The sequence below is a fragment of the Capricornis sumatraensis genome, chromosome 7 (assembly GCF_032405125.1).
Source record: "Capricornis sumatraensis isolate serow.1 chromosome 7, serow.2, whole genome shotgun sequence".
NCBI lineage: Eukaryota > Metazoa > Chordata > Mammalia > Artiodactyla > Bovidae > Capricornis > Capricornis sumatraensis.
Genome location: NC_091075.1, coordinates 118,636,293 through 118,653,898, shown reverse-complemented (window position 1 = coordinate 118,653,898; position 17,606 = coordinate 118,636,293). Strand labels below are relative to the sequence as shown.

The following is a 17,606-nucleotide window of genomic DNA, read 5'->3' as shown; positions in this document are numbered from 1 at the left end:
GGCGCTGAAGCCCACCCAGACTCTTCAGCATGGTGGTCCTGCTCCCTGCCCTGGCCACACTCTGTGAACAAGCAGCCCCAGTAAGGGCTAGTTCTAGGCCATCTGGCTCTGGGGACGTCGCAAACAAGGCAGGTGGAGTCTCTGATTTGTGCAACCTACATCCTACTGGAATAGCAAACAAGTAACTAGGCAAGTTTATTTTCTTTTCTAAAAATTTTATTGGCATGTAGTTGCCTTACAGTGTTGCATTAGAGCCAGGTGTACAGCAATCTGGCCACTCACACACATTTATTCCTTCTTTCTTAGACTCTTTCCTCATATAGGTTATCACAGGATGCTGAGTACAGTGCCCTCTGCTATACACAGGAGTTCTTGTCGGTCATCTATGTTATATATACGTGTTAGTCACGCAGCCATGTTCGACTGTCTGTGACCCCATGGACTGCAGCCCACCAGGCTCCTCTGTCCATGGAATTCTCCAGGCAAGAATACTGGAGTGGGTTGCCATTTCCTTCCCCAGTGTTATATATCAGTTCAGTTGAGTAGCTCAGTCTTATCCGACTCTTCGCGACCCCATGGACTGCAGCACACCAGGCTTCCCTGTCCATCACCAACTCCAAGAGCCTACTCAAACTCATGTCCATTGAGTCAGTGATGCCATCCAACCATCTCATCCCTCCTCCTGCCTTCAATCTTTCCCACCATCAGGATCTTTCCAATGAGTCAGTTCTTCTCATTAGGAGGCCAAAGTATTGCAGCTTCAGCATCAGCATCAGTCCTTCCAGTGAAAATTTAGGACTGATTTCCTTTAGGATTGACTGGCTGGATCTCTTTGCAGTCCAAGGGACTCTCAAGAATCTTTTTCAACACCACAGTTAAAAAGTTTCAATTCTTTGGTGCTCAGCTTTCTTTATGGTCCAACTCTCACATCTGGACATGACTACTGGAAAAACCATAGCTTTGACTAGATGGACCTTTGTTGGCAAAGTAACGTCTCTGCATTTTAATATGCTGTCTAGGTAGGTCACAGCTTTTCTTCCAAGGAGCAAGCGTCTTTTAATTTCACAGCTGCAGTCACCATCTGCAGTGATTCTGGAGCCCCCAAATAAAGTCTCTCACTGTTTGCATTGTTTCCCCATCTATTTGCCATGAAGTGATGGGACCGGATGTCATGTTATGTACAGTAGTACATATATATCCACCCAAGTCCTGATTATTCCTCACTTGCTACCCTTTCCCCCTTGGTAACCATAAGTGTGCTTTCAGTGTCTGTGAGTCTGTTTCTATTTTATAACTAAGTTAATCCGTATCATTTTTAAAGCAGTAGGTTCCATGAGTGATATGGCGTTTGTCTTCTTCTGTCTCACTGCCGTCACTCAGTATGGTAATCTCTAGGTCCATCTACGGTGCTCCAAATGGCAGTATTTCATGCATTCTTTTCCTAAAAGAATTCTTTTTTAATGACTTCTGCATATTTTTCTTCTTTGGCTGCTCCACGCGGCATGTAGGATCTTAGTATCTCAACCAGGGATCAAACCCATCCCCCTGCAGTGGAAGCCAGGAGTCTCAACCACAAGGGCCAGCAGGGAAGTCCCCGTCCGCTCCTTTCCGTGGCTGAGTGGTCTCCCTCTGTGCACGCGGGCCACGTCGTCTTTACCCATCCCTCTGTGGAGGGACAGTTAGGGCGCCTCCGTGTCTTGGCTGCTGTGAGTAGTGTCACAGTGGACGCCACAGTGCGCGCATCTTTTCCAATTACGCTTTTCTCCAGGTGTACGCCCAGGAGTGGGGTTGCTGCGTCGAATGGTAGTTCTATTTGTAGGTTTTTAAGGAACCTTTCATAGGGTTCTCCACGGCAGCTGCATCCATTTACATCCCCACCAGCATGGCAAGGCATGAGCAGAAAACAAGTCAAGGTGAAGGAAGAGGTTGCGACCAGGGGCCTGACGGTCACCTGTGACAAGGAGGTCTTTCTGGAAGCAGCACTTAAGCTGACAGTCAGAAGCCAGCTGAGCAAAGCCCACAGGGAGCCTCCAGCCTGAGGAGGGAGCTGGTGGGAAGTGTGCTCGCTGGTGCTGGGAGTGTGGCATGAGGTGGAGAAGCAAGGACTGGGCCCAGACCCCTGCGCGTGGGCGGTGGACACACTAGAGAGCCGGGGTCTCAGTCTGAGTGCCGTGGAGAGCCGAAGGCAGGGCAGCACTGTGACTTCTCAGGCTTTAAAAGACCCTTCTGCCCGGATGTGGTGCATCAGCAGCAAGGGAGGGTCACTGCCGGCTCTGAGGACACAGGAGGCGGCTGCTCACCAGGGTGGGGATGACTCAGGCAGGGGGCAGAGTCAAGTCCCACCAGGGAGCGGTCCTTCTGGGGGCAAGGGGAGGAGGGGTCCCTTGGTAACTGCTGTCCGGCCACTGAGGGCTGGGTCGGGGGACGGTCAGCAAGCACACAGCTCTGCCGGGGCTGAGGTGAACCGAAGGTGGGGGCTGGAGGGGCAACATGCACAGGGCAGTCTGGAAGGAAACCTTCCGTGGCTACAAAGCCCGAGCGGGACAAGGCGCAGAGAGGGACCGGGGCCTGCATGGCGGCCGTGCAGGAGCAACGCAGGTCATCTCGCCGAGCTGCCAACCTCCTCTCTGCAGGCTTCCGCGGGCGCCACTTCCTGGACTCTGGACATCTGCTCATTCTCTGCCACTGAATCAGAGTACGTCTCCCTACTCTCCGTCTTTTTAGAAATGCACTCCTCCCAAGAGAAGGACAGCTAGACTTTCTAAAATAAACTTGGGGAAAGAAGACAAGTGATGACTCTCCCTTATTTCCAGTCTCTTACGAGGGTATGACACTAAGAGGTCATGACTAGATGGTCAAGAATTTGATTTTCAGGACAAAATTCCATCAAATTGTCTTTGCAGGAAATCAACCTAATTTACTGCCACTGGAAAACTGTACCGTAAAAGCCTGTGTCCCTCATTCATACCTGAAGGGCAACCTTGGGGCAGGGACCCCTCTCCTGCTACAGAAGGAAATGACTGAATGGAATTGCTCTGTGGAGGTTGCTGCAGGCTCATCTACCACGAGGAGCCCGGGGGCTGAGAGGGACTCGCTTGCCGTGTGGATGTGCTGCTCTTTCAGAGAGCAAGGGGACACTGTCGAACCTTACCACAGCTTCCGACGTGGACGGGAGTCTCCGCAGCCCCGTCGTGGGGAGCGTGTCCTGTGGGCACAGCAGGTGCAGCCGCAGCTTGCCAAACAGGATCTGCAACAGAGGCAAGGTCCCGTGGCGAGCGGTCCTAGCCCTCAGAGGACCTGCACGTCACCATCACAGAGGCCAGCAGCCGGCCTCTGATCAGGTGCTCCCACATGCGTAGGTCCTGACTCGGTCCTGCTCTCGGATTTAGGGGCCTTGAAGTGATGCATCTCAGCGTGAGAGAACACGAGCCACCTACGTACTTTTCAGACAGCCACACAGAATAATGCTCATAAACTCAGAATAAATCTCCCTTTAACCCGTGAATAGGAAGCATGTTCTATCAGAGAACCGAAACTCAGCTTTACCTCTCGAAGCTGATGATTACTCGTGATAAGAAACCGCTCTCCTGCAACAAAATGGGCTTCTCGCTCCAGTTCCTTGAGGCGAGACTATGAAAGCAACAAACACAGTCTCACCAACAGTGTCCACAATTCAAGATGGTTTGATTAGTGCATCAAATAATGCTCAGCAAAAGATCTTGTACGAACAACAAAAATAACAATTCATAATTTACTGAAATGAGAGATTACAAAATACAGATGTTGACTCATGATGGAATAGCTCACACAATCAGTCTCCTAAGTGAGGTGGATCCAAGGAGACAAACTGGAAGAAGTAAAAATAGTAAATGTTCACCAAACAGAAGGAGGGGCAGCAGGAACTCTCCAGCAGCACTGTGACCAGCAACGGGACCCAGCATCTCCCCGTAAGCTCGAGACTCGCCTGGGATCCCGAGGCAGAAGACTCAGGTCCACACTGCAGGCGGCCACTGACTGCGATGCAGGACCCTCCCTCCCAACAGAGAGAGCAGCTCTGGCAACCACACGGACTGGTGCTCGGCCCAGGCGAGGGGCGGGGGCACAGCAGGCCCACACTAGAGACCCAGGCGAGGGGCGGGGGCACAGCAGACCCACACTAGAGACCCAGGCGAGGGGCGCGGGCACAGCAGGCCCACACTAGAGACCCAGGCGAGGGGCGCGGGCACAGCAGGCCCACACTAGAGACCCAGGCGAGGGGCGGGGGCACAGCAGGCCCACACTAGAGACCCAGGCGAGGGGTGCGGGCACAGCAGGCCCACACTAGAGATCCAGGCGAGGGGCGGGGGCACAGCAGGCCCACACTAGAGACCCAGGCGAGGGGCGGGGGCACAGCAGGCCCACGCTAGAGATCCAGGCGAGGGGCGCAGGCACAGCAGGCCCACGCTAGAGACAAAGACAGCTCGTGGAGCAGCTGATGGACTCACTGCTGGGCACAGCAGCAGGACATGCTGAGTTTACGAGTCCCTCACCTCCTCTCTTTATGGGCAGAAGAAACGTAGAAGACAGAGAGACTGGCAGAATGAATAAAAACGCACGGTCCAACTATATGCTGTCTGCAGGAGACTCCTTTTAAAGATGTAGACAGGTTGCAATGGAAAGGACAGAGAAAGATACTCCATTCAAACAGTAATGAAAACACAGCAAGGGTGGCTACATTAGTATCAGACAAAACAGAACGCAAATGAAGAGTGGTCCTAAGAGACCAAGGGTGATACGCTATTCCTGCTGCAGCAGGGAGACGTAGCAATACGAGCATCGACATTAAAATATCCATAGGCCGTGAAAATACATGACGAAAACTAACAGAGCTGAAGGGGGAGATGGACAGTGGTTCTACAGTAACGGTTGGAGGTTTGAATGTCCCACTCAGTAATGGCTAGAACAACCACAACATAGCCCCATGGACTGCATCGCCATGGAATTGTCCAGACAAGAAGACTGGCGTGGGCAGCCGTCCCCTTCTCCAGGGTGTCTCCCTGACCTAGGGAACAAACGCAGGGCTCCTGCAGTGCAGGCAGGTTCTTTTCCACTGAGCCGCCTGGAAAACCCGTAAGTAAGGAAACGGAGACTCAAACAACAGTGAAAACAACCAGATCTAACAGACAGCACCTAACACTCTACCCAACAATGACCCGTACATGGGGTATTCTCGTTTTCCAAGATAGACTACATTTTCAGCCACTGAGTCTCAAGAGATTTTAAAAGATCGACATCATAGAAAATATGATATGACCACAGGAAGTTGAAGTTAGAAACCAATAACCAAAGGAAAAATAAAAATTCACAAAATTGTATAAATTACACAACACATTCCTAAATAAGCAAAAGATCAAAGAGGAAATAAAAAGTGAATTTACAAATTATTTAGAGATGAATGAAAACAAAGCCACAACACACCTGCATACGGGACGCAGTGAAAGCAGTGCTGAGAAGGAAATTTATAGCTGTAAATGCTTATATTAAAAAACAAGAAAGACTTGAACTCAATAACCTCACTTCACAAATGAAGGAACTAGAAAAAAGAGCAGACTAAACCCAAAGACAGCAGAGGAAGGAAGCAATAAGTAAGAGGCAGACTCAAGTGGAATGCAGGATATAAAAACGATAGAGAAAACCAGTGAGACCAAGATTCGGCTCTTTAAAAAGACCAACAAAATCAACAAACCTTTAGCCAGCTAGACCCAGAAGCCTCAGATTACAGAAATCAGAAATTTAGGTGAAAACATTACTACCAATTTTACAGAAATAAACAGGATTATCAGAGAGCACTATGGATAACTGTACACCAGCAGATTGGAGACCCTAGATGGAACAAATCCGTAGAAACACAAAACCTGCCAAGACTAAATCATGGAGAAATAGAAAAATGGAGCTATAGTTAGTAAGGAGCAGAAATCAAATAAAAAATCTTCCAATAAACAAAGCCCTGGACGCAATGGCTTCAGTGGTAAATTCTACCAAACATTTATAGAAGACCTAATCCAATCCTTCTCAAAATTTTCCCCCCAAATTGAAGAGAAGGCAACATTTCCCAACTCACTTTGAGGCCAGCAATTATCCTGATACCAAAGCCAGACAAACACACTACAAGAAGTCTACAGAGCAACATCCTTTATAAACACTGATACAAAATTCCTCAACAAATGGCTAGCAAGCAGAATTCAGCAGTATACTGGAAGCATTATACACTATGACCAAGTGGAATTTACTCCTGGAATGCAAGGATGGTTCAACATATGAAAATTAATCAATATAATATGCCACAAAAACAGAATGAATGGGGGGGGGGGTTACATGATCATTTAAAACAATGCAAAAAAAAGCGTTTGACACTGTGATAAAAGCTTTTTTGATAAAAACCCTTTTATGATGAAAAACACTCAGAAAACTAGGAATGGAACAAGACTATCTCAATATAAGTCTTCAAAGATTAAAAACTCACAGCAAGCATCATATTCAGTGGCGAAAGGATGAAACAGTTCCCTAAGATCAGGAAAAAGGCAAGGATGTTTGCTCTCACCACTTCTATGCAACATGGTGTAGAAATTCTAGCCAGGGCAATTAGGCAAGAAAAAGAAATAAAAGGCATCCAGATTGGAAAGGAAGAAGTAAAATTATCCTTGGTTGCAGATGACATGATTTTATATGCAGAAAAATCCTAAAGATTCTACCGAAAAATGGTTAGAACTTTCTGAACGCAGCACAATAGCAGGTTATAACGTCAACACACAAACATCAGTTTCATTTCTACACACAACGTGAAACGGAAACTACAAAAGCAATTCCATTCACGACAGTATCGAAAAGCGTGAAATGTGCAGGAATTAACCTGACCAAGGTGAGAAGCTTACACGGTGGAAGCTACAGCAGGTTGTTGTTGTTTAGTCGCTAAGTCGTGTCTGACTCTTTGCAACCCTATGGGCTGCAGCCCCACCAGCTCCTTTGTCCATGGGCTTTCCCAGGCAAGTGTACTGTAGCAGGTTGCCATTTCCTTCTCCAGGGAATATTCCACATCCAGGGGTCACACCCACGTCCCCTGCACTGGCAGGAGATCCTTTCCCACCCAGGGGTCACACCCACGTCCCCTGCACTGGCAGGAGATCCTTTCCCACCCAGGGGTCACACCCACGTCCCCTGCACTGGCAGGAGATCCTTTCCCACCCAGGGGTCACACCCACGTCCCCTGCACTGGCAGGGAGATCCTTTCCCACTAAACACTGCTGAAAGAAACCCAAAACCACGTAAATAAGTGGAAACCCGTCTCATGCTCCCAGATTGGAAGGCAGCATATTAAGAGGTTGTCAAAGTGATCTACAGATTCAATGCAACCCCTGCCAAAATTCTAAAGACAATTTTTTCAGAAATAGAAAAATCCACCCTAAAATTCATATGGAGTCTCAAGGAACACCAAGTAGCCAAAACAATCTTGACCAAGAAGAACAAAATCGCATGACCCACACTTCCTGCTTTTAAAACTTACTACATGGTCACAGTAATAAAACTCGTGGTGTTGCCACAAGGAGGGTTGGTAGCTCAGAACAGCGTGCATTGTGGAAGATGCAGGAAATGAGGCTTTGGTCCCCGGGTCAAGAAGATCCCCTGGAGAAGGAAAGGCAGCCCACTCCAGTATTCTTGCCAGGAAAAATCCATGGACAGAGGAGCCTGCTGGGCTACAGTCTGTGGGGTTCACAGTCAGACACAATTGAGCATGCTTTCCATTTTCCATTGGCATAAAGTAGACATACAAACCAAACATACTCATAAAATAGTGAGCACAGAAATAAACCCTTGCAGTTCAGTTCAGTTCAGTCGCTCAGTCGTGTCCAAATCTTTGAGACCTCATGAATCACAGCACACCAGGCCTCCCTGTTCATCACCAACTCCCAGAGTTCACTCAAACTCATGTCCATCGAGTTGGTGATGCCATCCAGCCATCTCATCCTCTGTCATCCCCTTCTCCTCCTGCCCCTAATCCCTTCCAGCATCAGGCTCTTTTCCAATGAGTCAACTCTTCGCACGAGGTGGCCAAAGTATTAGAGTTTCAGCTTCAGCATCAGTCCTTCCAATGAACACCCAGGACTGATCTTTAGAATGGACTGGTTGCATCTCCTTGCAGTCCAAGGGACTCCAAGAGTCCAGAAGCCTTCTCCAACACCACAGTTCAAAAGCATCAATTCTTCGGCGCTCAGCCTTCTTAACAGTCCAACTCTCACATCCATATATGACCACTGGAAAACCATAGTCTTGACTAGATGGGCCTTTGTTGGCAAAGTAATGTCTCTGCTTTTTAATATGCTATCTAGGTTGATCATAACTTTCCTTCCAAGGAGTAAGAGTCTTTTAATTTCATGGCTGCAGTCACCATCTGCAGTGATTTTGGAGCCCAAAAAAATAAAGTCTGACACTGTTTCCACTGTTTCCCCATCTATTTCCCATGAAATGATGCAACCAGATGCCACGATCTTTGTTTTCTGAATGTTGAGCTTTAAGCCAACTTTTTCACTCTCCTCTTTCATCAAGAGGCTTTTTAGTTCCTCTTCACTTTCTGCCATAAGGGTGGTGTCATCTGCATATCTGAGGTGATTGATATTTCTCCTGGCAATCTTGATTCCAGCTTGTGTTTCTTCCAGTCCAGCATTTCTCATGATGTACTCTGCATAGAAGTTAAATAAGCAGGGTGACAATATACAGCCTTGATGTACTCCTTTTCCTATTTGGAACCAGTCTGTTGTTCCATGTCCAGTTCTAACTGTTGTTTCCTGACCTGCATACAGATTTCTCAAGAGGCAGGTCAGGTGGTCTGGTATTCCCATCTCTCTCAGAATTTTCCACAGTTTATTGTGATCCACACCATCAAAGGCTTTGGCATAGTCACTAAAGCAGAAATAGATGTTTTTCTGGAACTCTCTTGCTTTTTCCATGATCCAGCAGATGTTGGCAATTTGATCTCTGGTTCCTCTGCCTTTTCTAAAACCAGCTTGAACATCAGGGAGTTCATGGTTCACGTATTGCTGAAGCCTGGCTTGGAGAATTTTGAGCATTACTTTACTAGCATGTGAGATGAGTACAATTGTGCAGTAGTTTGAGCATTCTTTGGCATTGCCTTTCTTTGGGATTGGAATGAAAACTGACCTTTTCCAGTCCTGTGGCCACTGCTGAGTTTTCCAAATTTGCTGGCATATTGAGTGCAGCACTTTCATAGCATCATCTTTCAGGATTTCAAATAGCTCAACTGGAATTCCATCACCTCCACTAGCTTTGTTGGTAGTAATGCTTTCTAAGGCCCACTTGACTTCACATTCCAGGATGTCTGGCTCTAGATGAGTGATCAGACCATCGTGATTATCTTGATCGTGAAGATCTTTTTTGAACAGTTCTTCCGTGTATTCTTGCCACCTCTTCTTAATACCTTTTGCTTCTGTTAGGTCCATACCATTTCTGTCCTTTATCGAGCCCATCTTTGCATGAAATGTTCCCTTGGTATCTCTAATTTTCTTGAAGAGATCTCTAGTCTTTCCCATTCTGTTCTTTCCCTCTATTTCTTCACATTGATTGCTGAGGAAGGCTTTCTTATCTCTTCTTGCTGTTCTTTGGAACTCTGCATTCAGATGCTTGTATCTTTCCTTTTCTGCTTTGCTTTTCGTATGAAAGGCAAGATGAAAGGACACTGAAAGAGGAGCTCCCCAGGTCAGTAGGTGCCCAATATGCTCCTGGAGATCAGTGGAGAAATAACTCCAGAAAGAGTGAATGGATGGAGCCAAAGCAAAAACAATACCCAGCTGTGGATGTGACTGGTGACAGAAGCAAGGTCCGATGCTGTAAAGAGCAGTACCGCATAGGAACCTGGAATGTCAGGTCCATGAATCAAGGCAAATTGGAAGTGGTCAAACAGGAGATGGCAAGAGTGAACATCGACATTCTAGGAATCAGCGAACTAAAATGGACTGGAATGGGTGAATTTAACCCAGATGACAATTATATCTACTACTGCGGGCAGGAATCCCTCAGAAGAAATTGAGTAGCCATCATGGTCAACAGAAGATTCCAAAATGCAGTACTTGGATGCAACCTCAAAAACGACAGAATGATCTCTGTTCTTCTCCAAGGCAAACCATTCAATATCACAGTAATCCAAGCCTATGCCCTGACCAGTAACACTGAAGAAGCTGAAGTTGAATAGTTCTATTAAGACCTACAAACCTTTTAAAACACCCAAAAAGATGTCCTTTTCATTATAGAGGACTGGAATGCAAAAGTAGGAAGTCAAGAAACACCTGAGGTAACGGGCAAATTTGGCCTTGGAATACAGAATGAAGCAGGGCAAAGGCTAATAGAGTTCTGACAAGAGTACGCACTGGTCATAGCAAACACCCTCTTCCAACAACACAAGAGAAGACTCTACACATGGACATCACCAGATGGTCACCACCAAAATCAGATTGTATAGAAGCTCTATACAGTCAGCAAAAACAAGACTGGGAGCTGACTGTGGCTCAGATCATGAACTCCTTATTGCCAAATTCAGACTGAAATTGAAGAAAGTAGAGAAAACCACTAGACCATTCAGGTATGACCTAAATCAAATCCCTTATGACTATACAGTGGAAGTGAGAAATAGATTTAAGGGACTAGATCTGATGGATAGAGTGCCTGATGAACTATGGACAGAGGTTCATGACATTGTACAGGAGACAGGGATGAAAACCATCCCCATGGAAAAGAAATGCAAAAAACCCTTGCATATATGGTCAAATGATTTTGACAAAGTGCTAAGACCATTCAGTGGAGATAGGACAGTCTTGTCAATAAATGGTGCTGGGAAAACTGGGTATCCACATGCATAAAAATGAATCTGGATCCTTACTTAACATCATACACAAAAATTAACTCAAAATTGGTCAAGGACCTAAATATAAGACCTAAAATAATAAAACTCTAAGAAGAAAGCCGGACAAAAGTCTAACAGCGTTGGATTTGGCAAGGATCACTTAGATATGGCACCAAAGGCACAGGGAGGAAAAGAAAGATATTTTAAATTAGACTTTATGAAAATTAAAAATTTTGTGCATCAAAAGACAGCACTGGGGTGGGAGGTGGGAAGGAGGTTCAAGAGGGAGGGGACTCATGTACACCTCTGGCTGATTCACGCTGGTATACGGCAGAAACCAACACAACATCGTAAAGCAATGATCCTCCAATTAAAAATAAATAAATTAAAAAATAATGATTAGGTAGAAGTGTATAACTTTACAAAAACGTATCAACAGAGTAAAAAGGCCATCCATAGAATGGGAGGAAAAATATGAGAATCATGTTGGTACAGGATTAATATCCAAAATATATACAGAACTCCAAAAACTAAGCAGTAAGAAAAAAATCAAATCCAAAAATGGGCAAAGGCCTCGAATAGACATTATTTCTCAAAGAAGATGTACAAACGGCCAGTAAGCACATTAGAAGATTTTAAGCGTCACTAATCATTGGTGGGATGCAAACCGAAACTACAGCGAGATGCCACCTCACACCCGTTAGGATGGCTGCTGTCAAAGAAAGTAACCAGCGGAAAACAGTAACTGTTGACGAGGATGTAGGAAACTGCAGCCCTTATGCGCTGTTGTGGGAACGTAAAATGGTACAGGGGCTTTGGAGAAACCATGGTGGCTCCTCAAAGAATTAGAAACAGAATTACCGTAAGATTTAGCAATTCACTTCTGGGAATATGTTCAAAAGAACTGAAAGCAGGATCTTAAAGAGGTATTTGTATACCTATTTTCAGAGCCCACCCTAATAACAGCTAAGTCGCTTCCATTCTCCACTGGCATAAAGACAGACGTAAAGTAAGGAAGCCACCTAGCCTGCATCCCTCTACAGGTGGATAGATAGTGAGAAGGTGGCAGGCACGCACAGTGGAGAATCAGCCTCGAAAAGCAAGGGAATTCTGCAGCACGCCACGGCATGGATGAACCCATGGACACGACACTAACTGAAACGAGCCGGTCACTGAAAGACAAGCAGGCTATGACTCCACTTACGTGAAGGACTTAGAGTCCGCAAAATCATAGAGAGACAAAGAGCAGTGGTGGCTGCCGGAAGCTGGGAGAGGGGGAGAATGGCAAGCAACTGTGTACTAGCTGCAGGTGTTAGTTTTACAAGACGAAGACAGTGATGGAGACGGAAGCTGGTGATGGCTGCAGAACAAGATGGACGCTTACTACCATCGCACTCTGCAGTTACAGAGCTTCCCTGGTGCCTCAGAGGGTAAAGAACCTGCCTGCCATGCAGGAGATCCGGGCTCCATTCCTGGGTTGGGAAGATTCCCCGGAAGAAGGGAATGGTTACTCGCTCTAATATTCTTGCCTGGAGAATGTCATGGACAGAGGAGCTTGGCGGACTATAGTCCATGGGGTTGCAAAGAGTTGGACATGACTGAGTGACTAACACTTCACTTCTGCAGATACAATCAGTTTGGATGGTAAGTTTTATGTTAAGTGTATTTTATCACAATAAATTTAAAAAGATGTGCGTTATTCGTTGTATGCTATTTCCTTCTCAATTAAAAAAGTATGTAAAGAGAAAAAAATCAGTTCCAGGTTTATAAACCTAAATGCAAAGGCTAATGAAAATAACTTCAAGCGTAATGGAAGACAGACTTCATGAACTCGACAAAAGGAAAGATTCCTTAAACAGGATGCAAAAAGCACTAACCATAAAGAAAAAGATTGATAAAATTAAAAATTAAGGAGTACATTGATCAAAAGACATTAAGAGAGTGAAATGGTAAGACATAGAGGATGAAGGTATGGGAAACAGGCTTGTAACCAGAATACATCGCGATGTTCTATAAATCAGAAAGTGGAAGGCGGAACCCTCAATACACAGATGGGTAAGAATGCTGAGCAGGTCCCTTACCAAGGAGAAACTCCATACAGCCAACAGGGAAATAAAAGCTATTCACCCTCCCCAGTAATCAGGACACGAGGAACCAACATCATAATGAGATACCACTGCATCTTCACTGAGTCCGGGGGACCCGTGCCGGGGAGGAAGTGCAAGACAGGCCCTTCATGCAGCTGCGGCTTTGGAAAGCGATTCAGTGCTGTCTGACGAAGCTGTGCCAGCAGTTCAGGGCGCCTCGGACCCGGGGGGCCTGTGCCCACGGCCCCAGGAGACACGCTCAGGCACACAGCACGGCCTGTGATGCCAGACACAACTCTGCTGCCATCACACTGGGGTGGAGCGTGCAGTGGACCCAAGGGGCACAGGGAGAGAGAGGCCAGACACGACAGCTAAAGGGGCACGGACCGGAAGCTGAGACGTGGGGAGAGAGAGGCCAGACACGACGGCTAAAAGGGCACGGCCTAGGAGCCGAGACACGAGGAGAGAGGCCAGACACGACGGCTAAAGGGGCACGGACTAGGAGCTGAGACGTGGGGAGAGAGAGGCCAGACACGACGGCTAAAGGGGCACGGACCGGAAGCTGAGACGGGGAGAGAAGCCAGACATAATGGCTAACCCACAGCTCCTTCTGAGAGAAACCGACTATACTATCAAGCTTCTAAATGGAAAACTGTAAAGGATATCGGCAGCTGAAGGACTGCCAAGTCAGGAAAGGGGCTCCGACAGGGAAGGGCCAGCAGGGCTTCTGGGCCTTCTCAGCTTTGACTTGGGTGATGGCCATCCTGGAGTTTCCTTTAAAACACTAACTTGAAAATAACTTAAGTGGAACCCTTAATGCATCCTTTTCATCTTTATGCATCCCTCTATGTTTACAGTTAGAAAACTTTGCTTTTGCTTTTTAAAAGTATCCAAGAAACCCATGACCTGCCCTCACTCACTCAAGGAGCGATGCTCTCTAAACCAGCACACGTCCACATGGGGCGGGCACCAGCTATGGTCTTGCTTCAACTCTTTCCAAGCGTGGTATCCCCTGCAGGAGTCAGATGGGGCGACAGTGCCCCAGGCTGGGCCCAGTGAGGAAGAAAAGGCCAGTCACTCAGGGCTGGCTGGGAGCTGCCCACCAGGCAGGGGAGGGCCAGCACCCGCGGGCAGCCTGACAGACGCGCTCACCCCGAGAAGCGCTGACGTCCGCTCCATCTCCTCCTTGTTCACCCGAATGCGGTGGCTTTCCATCACTGTGATTCAAACACCAAAGCAGATACCGCATTAGAGTCGGACATGACTGAAGCGACTTAGCAGCAGCAGCGAGTCATTTCTGAGAAAGACTGCAGGGCCAGGAGCAAGCCTCCCTCCCCAACGCAGACCACGAGGACAGTGCGGGCTCAGCAGCATCCCCCGGGGTCGGCACGGGAGCCCACGGCAGCGGCGGTGGGTGTGGGGACACCGTGGGTGGGGAGGCGGCCCGGCTGCTGGGCTCCAGCGCTGTGTGCGAGGCCCTGCTCTCCCAGGTGCCCAGCAGGACAGCATGGGCTGGAGGCTAAGAGCAAGGACAGCTGGGGGCCCAAAACAGCCCTTCCAGGGGCTTCTCACAAAGCGTGAGGGTCCAGCACTCCAGGACCAGGACAGCTGCTGACGGGAAACTTGCAGACAGGCCCCCTCCCCGCTGCTGCCCTCGGGGGTGCGGGAGTCAGGAGGGCGCTGGCCCCTTGGCCAGGCCACCTGCAGAACAGGCAGCTCAGAAGGGCTCCCATGTGACCCCGACGCCAGCGTCCTTCTAGACCAGGAGGCTGCGCATGCCACATCCTCTTGTCACAGAGGACGAAGGGGAAGCTAAGGGTTTGCCGCTCCTAGGCACCCATATGATGCACCGCCCACCCCAAACTAAGTCACGAGAAGACAGGCATCCCAGACAGAACAGAGAACTCTGGAAAGAGGGCTGCATCACCTTCACGGGAGCTTACCTGCCAAAATCGGTATCAGAGGAAGCTCCAAAGTCTGGAAGAGCTGCCATAAACCACAAACCTGTTTCAGGGGGAGAAACGCCATCGTCTTACTTTGAAACCGGTAACTTCTGCCCGCATTTGCTGCACAGCCTGCTTAATCTCACTGAGCAGCTCTTCTGGGTGACGTGGTTAAAACTCCTATTTCCGTCAAGTATCCTATCTTATGATTAATATTAATATCAAGCCCAAATGGAAGTATTCGGAAATATCCGGTAGGACAGGTTCCGTTCCCACTTCCCTTTCATCTTTCTCATTTTCCAGTGTGATTTAGGTATTTGTGGTTGAAGTTTCCCACTTTAATTTCAGAACAGGAGGAAGGGCTGCAGCCCTCTGGGCCACATCAGCTGGGTTCCTTCTCTGCTCTCAAGCTGGCTTTGCCCATTTGAGGGCAGGAGGAGAGGGAAGCGGCCCCTGCAGGACACTGCCTTCCCGGGGCCCCGGTAAGAGCCTGCCCTTCAGTGCCAGGGGTGGAGAAGCTGCCGGCCACTGCCTGTCCGCCCAGGCGCTCTGTCCAGTGCTGGCCCCGACTCCTGCCCTTGCTGTGGTGCCTGGTCCCTTCATTCAACCCTTCTTGACTAGTCCTTCAAATGACCTCTGCTTCCCAATGAGCCTCTGAGTGGAGCCGAAATGAACTTAGCTTTTACGTTAATTGCAGCGTTGGAAATGTTCCAACTGAATCAGAATCTTTTTTAAAAACAATGTTACAATTGTTGTCAACCTATAGAGGACATTTAAAAAGTCAGGTCTCATCATCTGGAGAGTCCTCCCGTGAGTGACGCCAAGTTCCCGTCTCCTGCCCTCGGGGACGTGCTTCCTGTGGGTCTGGACGAAGGCCAGCCCCTAGGCAGTGAAGCTGCCACGAAGCGCCTTGCCTGCAGCTGGGAGCAGAGGTCCATCGTCAGTCTGTGGAGCACCCTCAGGTTCGCACGGATACTCTGATTCTTCGAAAGAGCAAAAGGATGAACAGTTAGGAACGTTTGGGAGCGACGCTTAGCACGCTCTAGGAAGCCACAGCTTTTCCACAGAGGCGGCACCCTGGTGCTGTGACCCATCAACCCAAGAAGAGCAGCCCCATGCCACGGAATATTCTTCTTGAGCAAGCTCAAGATCCCTACTGCTTTCTTACTTTCCCTCCACCCCCACCGCCCTCATTTTACAGGGAATGAGCCCCAGAGAAGCTAAGTGGCCCGGGGCAAAGATCACGCAGTGGGAGAGACAACAGGACTTGGTCTCCTGGTCTCGGCCTCCACACTCGCCGCCCACCCTTGCCCCAGACATGCACAGAGCCGCTGGGAGGTGGGCCAACCAGAGTCCGGAACGAGGGTCGGGGGAGCTTCAGCCCCGGCACGCAGCCCAACAGCCGCTCCCTCCCAGAGGCCTGGCGTCCCCACTGCACCCGTCTCTGCCACACGGCCCGCGGACTCTGGGTGCCCAGACGCAGCGTCAGAGACCCCTCCCCATGACGCACCCTGAAGTGGTCGTGCAGCCCCCGGGTCTGGCTCTGCCGGAGCCACGGGCATGTCCACGCCCGTGTCTGGGCTGTGCCCGGCACATGGCCGGCCTGCCGCCTGAACATGCTGCCTGCCGCACAGCGCTGGCCTGCGCGGCCTCCCCAGGACCAGCTCAAGCCGCGTGGCGGTGTTCAGGCCCCGGCAGCCCAGCCGGCCGCACCTGCTCTCCTCCAGGAGGAGGTCATCGTCTTTCTCTCCGACGCAGTCTCGCCGCCCCGCGGGACCCATCCTCAGTTTCCATGCTCTCCTGCTCCTGCGTCTCACGCTGCGTCCCCGGACCCTGCAGAGCAGAGGGCCCTCCTCGCCCCACCCTCACCACGTGCTCCCACGACAGACACGCCGCTGGACAAGTACGAGTCCCTCCCAGGCTGCCTCCTTTCTGCCGAGTGTGGACAAGGCCTTGGGCAGAGCCTCCCAGGGGAACCGTAAGCCAGGGCACTCAGGGTGCCTGGGCCGCGCGGCTGGGCCTCCCTGGCTTCCGTCAGGGAGGAAGCACCTCTGAGTGTTTTGCTCCTGAAGCCACTCCCACCTCTAAGTTGCACATGTGTGCACATGTGTGTACATGTGTATACATGTGTGCACCAGGAAAAATGCCCCTTGAGAGTCAGGAATGCAGGCTGCACTCTGGCCTCGACTTGACCTCGGGCGAGGGGCAGACATGAGCCCTGGGCACCGGCGTCCTCCTCCGTGAACGGGGCTGACCACACCCCGGGGGCCACTCTTTCCCCCAGCTGCAGTACCCCAGCCTCTGTCTGGGGAAGCACCGCCCAGCAGCGTGGACCTTGGACACTGCTCATCTCCATGCCCTGCTGCCCTGCCAAGGGGCACACATGTGGCACAGTGGTAGAAAGGAGACTCTGAGCACTGAAGCTGTGAATCTCAGGCAAAAGTCACGCATGGAAGAAAGGTCATGGTTCATGGCTGGCCCGGGTCCGCGGGCTCCTGCTGCCTGGGTCCTCAGAGCTGCCTGGCTGCTGCTTCCCAAGCCCGCCCTGCCTTCCCTCTGAGTCTAACCTGCCCCACACTCCCCTGACAAATCCCTTTTAGATAAGCCCGCCCTGCCTTCCCTCTGAGTCTCAGCTGCCCCAAGCTCCTCGGACAAATCCGTTTAGGCTCAGGGAGAGCGAGGGTCTCT

General features: G+C 49.5%; 1 protein-coding gene across 1 annotated transcript in view; it reads right to left on the bottom strand.

The window, feature by feature from the left end:
* POLN (DNA polymerase nu) overlaps nucleotides 1-17,606 on the bottom strand; it is a 142,448-nt gene that overhangs the window by 77,204 nt on the left and 47,638 nt on the right. Inside the window, exons 7-11 of the mRNA XM_068974993.1 lie at nucleotides 15,833-15,901; nucleotides 14,919-14,979; nucleotides 14,128-14,192; nucleotides 3,547-3,630; nucleotides 3,152-3,247 (exon numbers count right to left, since the gene is read on the bottom strand). Of these exons, the coding sequence (XP_068831094.1) occupies nucleotides 3,152-3,247; nucleotides 3,547-3,630; nucleotides 14,128-14,192; nucleotides 14,919-14,979; nucleotides 15,833-15,901 (375 nt within the window). The remainder of the gene's footprint in view (nucleotides 1-3,151; nucleotides 3,248-3,546; nucleotides 3,631-14,127; nucleotides 14,193-14,918; nucleotides 14,980-15,832; nucleotides 15,902-17,606) is intronic.